The 9,439-nt window shown below is 43.5% G+C and overlaps 1 protein-coding gene across 1 annotated transcript; it reads left to right on the top strand.

The window, feature by feature from the left end:
• The first annotated feature begins 2,783 nt into the window (after positions 1–2,783).
• On the top strand, positions 2,784–8,510 carry IL22RA2 (interleukin 22 receptor, alpha 2). Its single transcript, XM_009319090.1, has 6 exons — positions 2,784–2,880; positions 3,786–3,936; positions 4,762–4,940; positions 6,197–6,366; positions 6,804–6,982; positions 8,079–8,510. Exons 1-5 carry the CDS (start codon positions 2,784–2,786, stop codon positions 6,957–6,959), a joined length of 753 nt encoding a protein of 250 aa, XP_009317365.1. The 3' UTR covers positions 6,960–6,982; positions 8,079–8,510.
• The last annotated feature ends 929 nt before the right edge of the window (positions 8,511–9,439 follow it).

Raw genomic sequence — 9,439 nt, 5'->3', positions numbered from 1 at the left:
TATCAGATTGGATGAGTCAGGCAGCTTCCAGCAAGAATGTACTTGACTTTTACCGTTGTGTAGCAATATCCAGTCCTCAAGAGAAAGGAATCTGTTTTCCCAGCATTCGGATAGGTTTTTATTCCAGGAATGGAAAAAGTTCTCATGCCCATGGTTCTATGTCAGTTCACAGAAACATCAGTACTGCCGTTTCACAAATGTTTGGATCAACAAGATGCTTCAGTGTAAGCTAGGATGAGCTAGTAGCATAACTATTTATGTGGACTCTGCTGGTGAAAGTAATGCATTTTCATTTTCCATTTCTTCATATAGTACTGTTCAGAGTATTCTTAAACAATATTGTTTTTTAAAAGTTCTCATTCACATTTTAAACAGCATCGCAGTGCACGTCATCCTGTAGTGTTCCTCAATTGTTTACATTTTTAAATGTACTATGCATGTATTCTATGAAACTCAAGACGTGTATGTATGTACATGTCTGTATATGTGTGTGTAGCTGGTACTTGTTTGACTGTAGCTATTTTCATCACACAAAGCACTGAAGAAGCACGATTGAAGTTGATGAGTAGGACAATGTTACGGATGCTAATAACCTGGGGATTACCAGTGGCTGTTTCAATAATCACAAAAGTTATGTGAAGAGTTACCGATTACTTCAGACTGCCAAACCCAATCGCAGATAAAGCGCTATCAGAGTGCAGTGCACAGGAAACCCCCAGTTTTTCCACGGGATAGGCATTTCTTTCACCATTTCACCACGCGGCGGAGCAGCCTTTTCTGAGCAAAAACCACTGGCGCCAGGCAGGCTGGCCCTCAGCTCTGCATTCATAGGAGGAACCGCCATCAAAAGCAGTTTTGGCAAAGCTCCACGCTTCAGCTCCTGGCAATGGGCTGTTACGTGGGGGACGGGAAGGTGTGTTGGTACAATTCAAGTAAGCAAATACACAACCTGTGACTAAACTTTGATGACATTTCAGTCTGGTGATTGGTTTATAAAAGTTCCCTATTCCCACACTTGAGCTCATATAACATGATGAAATACTAATTGCATTTGGTGTGGGGAACCACTTAAAGGTCATTGTATTTTGAAAATGTGATTGGGAAATGGATAGATAAAAAATTCCCAGCCGGTGATGGCAGGGTGGCCTTTCTGCCTTCTACCTCCATTTTGGGGTGGGGTTTTTTCTGCATTTCTTCTCAGTTCTCTAATTCCCTTAATTGGGTTAACTAGTTAATTATGCAAAGCTACGCATCTAGGGTTTTAATATATCTGCTGCAGGTTCGGTGCTTGGATAATGAGGTATAGGTGATTGCTGAACTGCGAGCTTGTGCCCATGAATCTGACCGAGGCCAGCTTCTTGATTAGATGTTGTCCAGTTTGCTGAGTATAACCGGTTGCCTTTAAATAAAAAAATACCCTCATTTGAACCAGAACTTGCACTTTTTTGACCTGACAGGTGTTTTGCTGCCACCTTTCCCGAAGTAAAGATGATTGTTAGGCAAATTTTTGTTTCTGCAGACAAGTAGCCTTCACGTCCATTATTTCTTTGGTGGGCGTCGTTACGTAGTGCTGCGCTATGTCGTACAAAATCTGGGTTTTCTTTTCTTGCTTGTCAACGTGAACTTGCAAAAGGAGAATGCGTCCTGACTTTTGCCCAGATGTGCTGGTGCATGAGCGGCGAAGTACATGTGGACGTCAGCGCCAAGGAGCTTTGGGGGAGGGAAGAGTGAGGGGCAAGGCTGGGCAGGAGGGCCAGCAGGCTCCCAGCTGCCTCCAGCAGCACCACATTCGCCGCCAGCGACTGACTCAGCTGAGCTTTCCATCCATCCCAGGAGCACAAAAACTGGCTCCTACCGGGCAGGCGCACACATGGCGTTAAAGCATTTACAAACACAAAGCGAGATCGCTTTCGCGACGGAGCCCCGGCATCCCCAGCCCTGGGGTCAGGCTCGCAGGGATGCACATATTGGAAAGGCAGGATTCGGAGGACAGCGGCGACAAACACCAATATTTGTGCAGGCAGCGTGGCGGCACACCCGCACCAGTCAGGGCATATGACTCCTGGCAGTCTGAAAGTCCAAAGCAGAGTGGCACTTTGGCCCGATGGGCTGGGCCCGCCTCCCTGTTCCCTGCCAAGAGGCTGGCAGTGCTGCAGCTGCCCTGGCCTCCCAGCATCTCTCCAGCAGCCAGCGTGGTGTGGACGCGCTGCCCAACGGCACGGCTGGCAGCGATTTCACAGTCCCTTGTTCCTCTGATGATATATTCCTAGATGACGTCCTGCCACGAACACATCTGCAAACTCTGTCCACTTGCATTTGACCCGAAGACAGGCCACCAAAACAGATGACATCCCATGGGTAGGTCTTTTCCATGTTTGCAGCAAAATTTCTTGTGTTCTTCAGCTCTGAGCGACTAGTGAGGTGAATAAATAAATAAATAAATAAATACATAAATACATAAAAATCTTAGCATGGCAAGCAAGCAAGCTTGTGTGACAAATTTATGGGATAAAGCAATATTGCCAGACATCATTTGGGAATTAGTGCCTTAAAAAAAAGGACCTTTTTCATGCTGGTTTGCTTCATAATTAGTTCCAAACTTCAGAGTGACCACAGCTGCCAAGTAACAACAATTGCTTATGTTTAATTTAGAGCAACTCATGTGTTTTTCAGCTAGATTAAACCAAAGCCAAACCGGGGATTTTGGAAACCGCTGAAAATAAGGGGAACTCTGGAGTGTTTAACAATTACTTCCTCATAAGACATGCCCAAGAGGAAGAGAGATGCTTTTCAGTCATGGAGCTGCTCTCCTAAGCATGAGGGGGATCACGCTTTCCTCCCTCTGCTTACTGATGCACCTACTTCAGGATGAGATAACTAGTAAGTAAAGGCTTTCTGCTCTTTTCCTATGCGGGGAGTGGGGCGCTGGGTCTGTTATTGAATCTCTGGATGAGTCAAGAAATCTCTGGATCTTATGGTGGGTTTCAAAATTCCAGTCACTTCCAAATTAGTCTGTTATTTTGTCTTTCAAGCTTCCGAAATGCAGATAAAACAAGCATGTTGCCCATTAAATTCATTCATGGCTGTATTACCAGTTTCAGTTCAACTAGTACAAGTCTTACCTGATTCTGTGATATGCCAGGGATAAAGCTGCAGTCATCTGGGTCACGAAACCCAGAAAAATGTTAGGATTTGGATGCTTCAGAGAGGTTGTTAACTGATTCTGTCATCAGTAACCATCACAGTTTGAAAACAGATTATCTTGAAAATTGTCAGGCAGCTTTTTCCAGTAGTGCAGACTGGGAAAGCAGTGAATCTCAGGTTGTTTTTTATTAGGCAAGAGCTGATAAACGCGGCTGTGGCAACAGTTAAAGCAGCTATAATCCCTGCAGGTTAAAGCTGAGATGTGGAGGAAAGAGCGCTTGACTTTAACTACTGATGGGGCTGCTTACTGCAGGCTCTGTGAATTGATCCGAAGGGTTTAATTGATCCATCAGGCATCTTTCACAGCAGTAAACTCACTAAGGAAAAATGAAAAAAAAACCCAAACAAAACCAAACCACATAAAAGTGTTCCTTTCATAATACTAAATGTGTTTGTTCTGTTAACTGCTAGATCTGGTCACTGTGACTTGGAAAGTTTTGAACATGAGATCCAGGAGATTTATTTTCCCTGCAGTCTGCTAGTCATGAAACCAAATGAGCTGTAGCAATACTCCCTGATTTCAATACGGAGGAGCGTGTCTGTGACAAACACATTATGTTATTGTTCCTTATTATTTGCAGCAATTTTAGTTTTGGAAAACCGGAACCTGCAAGATTTGATTAAGCCGCAGAAGGTAGAGTTTCGTTCATTAAACTTCAACAGCACTTTGCATTGGCAGCCTGGGAGGGCCAGAGAGGCAAGAGACACAGTCTACTTTGTGCAGTATAAAGTGTAAGTACCAGGGGAACTCCAGCCTCCCACCGGGCTGGGGCCCATCCCTGCTTGGCACATCAAAGGGATTTCTGAGGTGACATGGATTTCTTCCCTTACCTGGGGAACAGCCACGTCCTGCTCGGCTACCAGCTCTCCGTTGTTGCTGCACTTAACCAGTAGCCCACAAGGTGCAGCTGAACAGCCCGAGGCAGGCAGGGAACAAGTACCTCCAGCAATACGCTCTGCACCCTCATTGCACCATAGAGTTGCAGAAAAATGTAGTTCGCAGGGGACCTCTGGAGGTCACCGGGTCCAACCGCTTGCCTGAAGCAGGTCTAGCTAGGTCAGATACTTATGCAGTAGGACATTTAAGGTATTTTTGTGGCCCACCTTGCCCATGACAGTGCCACAGGGTGCCTCGCATGGCAAACTTGAGGCAGCGCTAGGGGCTGGTCCTCAGTGGAGGTACGCTCCTGTCCCTGGCACGGTGAGCACCTGAAATCACTATTGCCTTTGAGAAATTAGCTGTTGGAAACTGGCATTCTGCCCATTGTTGAACACACTGGCTAAGCTAAAGGTCGTCCGCCTCTCCGAGGGGCAAGTATGCAGTGGCTTCCTACAGGGCTGATGACCCACATCTCTGCTTTAGGTTTCTTTCAGAAAAGACAGAAACCTGTAGCTCCCAAACACCCATGAAATCAACCTTCCCTGCCATCAAATTGAAGGGAGTTAATTTCCATGGCAGAACGCTTGTCAGTACCGCCGAGTTAAAAGGGTCAAAAATGTGTACGGACCCAGTTGGCGATAGCTAAAGCTTACATCCTTCCTCCTCTTTCTCCATAGGTATGGGCAGAGCACGTGGCAAAACAAAGACGACTGCTGGGGGATTCAAAACCATGTCTGTGACCTAACAAACGAGACCTCTGACATCCAAGAGCCTTACTACGGCAGAGTGAAAGCCGCATCAGCTGGTGTCTATTCCGACTGGAGCCTCAGCTGCAGATTCAGTCCCTGGCGAGAAAGTAAGTGCAAACATATGGGTCTCTCTGAGAAAGGAATTGGATTTTCTGTGGCATGGAATACATAATTTCTGCTCACAATTTGCAAACATGAGTAATCCTTTTCTAGCCACAAAGCTGTACCAAAAGAAATTGCGAGTCAATAGCTCTCAGGTGAAGTGTTGTGATAAAATAATTTCCCCCACGCTTGAAAGCCAACCACTTATGGATAAGTAGCCACTTACCAATAATTAGGGGATCAGAAGTGCCCGGCTCCCTTTAACTCAACCTCTTCCTCAAGGCATGGAACTACACAAATTATTTTCAGCTGTTTTTGGAGCCGCTGGAAGGACCGGACACAAGGTGGAAAAGAAGGAAACGTTCTCTGCTTGGGGAGAAAAGGGAGAAGAGAGCTGAGAGCTGTGTGGCCACCATTTTTCTCACATTTATGTGTTTTCCTGACTGCAGTGTATTTAGAAAGGACATGCACAAAGCTATTAGTTAGTACAGTCATAATGCCATAGTATGTTAGAAATTGGAGCACTGTCAAAACACTGAACAGTACCAGTGTACCTACCAGTAAGTTCCCCGTGAATTAACCAGTTTTCCTTGACTGGCCATGCAAAATTGAATTGTGAATGTCAATGCAGGTCACTTCACAGCCCTGAAGTGCAAACTACCTTGCAGCAGCAACAGCCCGTCTTGCCCTGTGCCACCTCCTCCTCCTGGAGAGACGCGTGGGGCAGCTGCTGTCCTGTCTCCCCATATCTCTGGGGCTGCATGCACAGGTATGCAGGCACTAGCTTGAACCCTTAGCTGTGTTTAACCAAGCAGATTGCAAAAAATTTGAAATTAATGATTGAAACTGCGTCCTTGGCATAACTGAAATGGTTCAAATAGCTGTTTTATGCAGTCCAAACACACAGATAAATACGGGGGGGTGGGCGGGGCAGGGGTAAATCAGGGCAAAGGGGAAATCAAGGAAAAGAATCCAAAGCATTTTGCTTGACCGGCCTCCAGTCAGCAACATGCAGCTCTGAGAGATTTCAAAAAGTTTGGCTCAAAGATAGATTTACAAATACAGGAAATGTCACCCCAAAATGTCCCAAGCAATAACCACCAAGAAGTAAGGATTTACAAAGTGGCACTTTAATGGTAAATACAGCATAATATATTGCTGGTAACAAGAATGTTAAATAGTTGAACGGACTCCAACTGCATTCTGTGAAACATTATTAATAAACTATAATTGTGTTCATAGCTTTGGCTTTTTTCCTTAGCTATGATAGGACCTCCGATGGTAACTGTGGTTCATAGCAACAAATCCATAATACTAAAGCTCCAGGCTCCACGTTCTCCTTACAAAAGGAAGAGAGGCAGCAAGATACCAATGACAAATTATTATGATCTGCTATATCAAGTCTTCATAATTAACAACTTGCTAGATGAGGTAAGTGCATATTCAAATATGAACCCTTTACCATTGAAAAGCCAGGGAAGTATGGGCACATCATTCTTGTTTTACAGTTGAAATAGTCTTCTGGGATTGTGAGAGCATTGATGACCGTGCAAGTATTTGAAAACCAAGTAGGCTTATTTTTCAGGAATTGAATTTGATTCAATTGAGTTGTAATTCCTCCCTTTATTCTTTCCCATCACCTTAGCATTTCATACTCTAAGACCTAAAGTAAAAAACTGGGACAGGAGGGGAATTTGGAGGGAGAATTTTCTTTCAAATTCATAAATAAATTATTAATGCTATTGACACTGTGCAAGTCCTCGTGCTGCTCTGCATCCTCTGTTCTTATCTAACTTTACTCACAGACACAGACACACTTGCTAGGGTAATGTGCTTGTCTGGTTGTTTTTACTCCGCTCTGTTTGAAGCAACACAGAGTCCTGGTGTACGAAGGAAAAGACAAGGTTATTAAAATAGAAGATTTGAGGCCCGGAATCAGCTACTGCATCATGGCTAAAACATACGTGCCAATGCTGGACCGCAGCAGTGCCTACAGCAGCAGGCAATGCACCATGCTGCAGTGACAGGCCTGGCACCTCTGCAACAGGTAAGTCACCAGCTGAAACTGGAGGTGACTCTGGAAGTCAAGAGCTATCCCCTCACCAAAGGCAGATACTCTCCAAAAGGAGAAAAAAAGGTGTGGCATAAAAACTGCCATCACATATGACAATATTAGCCAGAGTTCTTACATCATCTCAGCTAGTTTCACACCAGGTAAGAATGTACGGCCAAGGAGATTAGAGGAATGGCATGGATAATTATTTGCATGCTGACACGGTCCTCAGAAACACCTCCCTCTTCCCTTTCTTTAAACAGTTATACATAGTATTGCTTTCATCAGTTTTTATTGCTGTCAAGCAATAATTAACTAGGAAAATGAGTGACCTCCAACTTTATTAACATGCAATTCTGCTGCAAGCTCTGCAATTCTGTTCAGGAATTTATCTGATGTGATTAATTCAAATGAGCCTGTCCTCTTTCCACGGCCGTTCTTCAGGTGTAATGTGTTTAAAAATAAACCAGTTATCAAATTTCATGAGTTTCCATGGGCCAAAATGCAAGAGTTAGCTCAATTAGCTGGTCTGAAAAATCTGTTTGTTTACTTACCTCAATCACTAGACTGTTTTCATGTATCATATGCCCAGCAGAGAGATTTACTATCACTCCTGCCTTGCAGGTACCAAGGCACAGAGTGTATAAAGACCTAAGCCAAACTAGACTTCAGTCTACTGAAGTAAGCTCAGATTTGTTCCCTTTATAGGGGTAATGGAGAAAAACTGGAAAAACATCAAGTTTGAACCTGTTCTTCTGTTCTCGGTTCAGTACCCTAACTATAAAAGATTTTCTTTCTTCTGCTTCATAATATGATGCATAACGTTGGTCTCTCTTGAGACTTGGTCAGTGTGGTTAGGCTAAGGAGGGAGCCTGCCTCCTTAGTGGTAGGTGATTTTCCTGCATTTTTGCTTGCTTTCCCAGTACTGCAAAAGGTTGGAAGCTCAGATTAGAGCTGGACTTCTGAACAACCTGCAGAGGTACAGGAGGCATGCAGGTGAATGGCATGTGTTGCATTTTCAGTTAAATTGAATACCATCCAGCTTAAATGCGCTCTCCAGCAGCAATTCTCTTTCTCTTCCCAGGTACAGGGATAATGGTGGAAGATGCCTTCCATCACAGATCCAGCTGTAAATCAACATCCGTGATCTATGTCTGGAATACATACTTGGATACTTTTTAAATTAACCTTTGCTACATTAAATGATTTGATTCATCACAATCCTTTTATGCTACACAAAGGCCAAGGATTCTTTGTATGTCCTATATTACTATTTACGACGGTATGTATTTGCATTTACAAGGGAAACAGCCTTGTAATATAAAAAAAAAAAAAGCAAAAAGTATTTGTGAAAATATCCTTAAGATTGTTTCTAGGGTTTTTCTATTTTAAGCCTTGGAATTAAAATACAATTTATAAAATAGAAGTTTCAGATATCTTATTTCTTCTAGAACAAAGGTTGCAACAGAAGATGAAAAAAAGTGTCCTTTCTTTAAAATAAGAACTGTACAGTACAGGAGTATACCCCACGCTCACAATGTCTTCACAGTGCCCTCAACATAACATTTCTGATAGTGAAACCAGCACGTGATTGGGCAGGAGTTCATTTAAACTGGAACAGAAAAGATCCTCACTTTCAGTCAATGACAGACAGTTGAAGGGAAGAGACATCTATTTCAACCATTTCACAGTAAATGGTGAATGAATGCTGACCATCACCTATGATTTCTAATGATTTTACTCCTACTAGTCTTCATCTCACAAGGGAAAAGATCTCTTGGGCAAGGTCTGGGTATATATCCACTAAGCCATGCCAGGATGGAGAGGTGAAGTGGCTTTTCCAGATCTCCAAGGTCTATAAGTAATGGAGTAAGTAAAGAGAATCTTAATACTTAACTGCATTCTGTTATTGCAAATTAAATGAGAGGAGGTGAGAGTGGGCCAGACACAAGAGGGCAAAGCAAGCCCTGGGAAAAATGGAGCTCCCTGCTACATAATCATTACCCACTTTTCCCTTAATTCACATACACAAGGGTGGATCGGTTCAGTTTAAGTAACAGACCTTGAGTTCACTTAAGCCACATCCAAAACATTTTTCATGGTCTGTCATTAACACCTCACCTGGAGGCAACATCACTGAGAGCTGCACCAGGACGCTGGCAGTAGGCGTTTGGGAGGAGGCTGTGCTTAAGTAAGTGAATGCTGTCACTCTTGCCTTTACCAAAATGAAAGAGGACATTTGTTGTGGTTTAACCTCAGTCGGCAACTAAGCACCATGCAGCCGCTCACTCACTTCCCCCCCCCCGATGGGATGGGGGAGAGAATTGGAAGAGCACAAGTGAGAAAAACTCGTGGGTTGAGATGAAAACAGTTTAATAATTGAAATAAAATGATAATGATAATAATATGATAATAATAATAATACACAAAGCAAGTGATGCACAGTACAAT

The sequence above is a fragment of the Pygoscelis adeliae genome, unplaced genomic scaffold (assembly GCF_000699105.1).
Source record: "Pygoscelis adeliae isolate BGI_AS28 unplaced genomic scaffold, ASM69910v1 Scaffold172, whole genome shotgun sequence".
Taxonomy (NCBI): domain Eukaryota; kingdom Metazoa; phylum Chordata; class Aves; order Sphenisciformes; family Spheniscidae; genus Pygoscelis; species Pygoscelis adeliae.
Note: the sequence above shows the minus strand (reverse complement) of the source record. Positions and strands in the feature narration are given on the sequence as shown.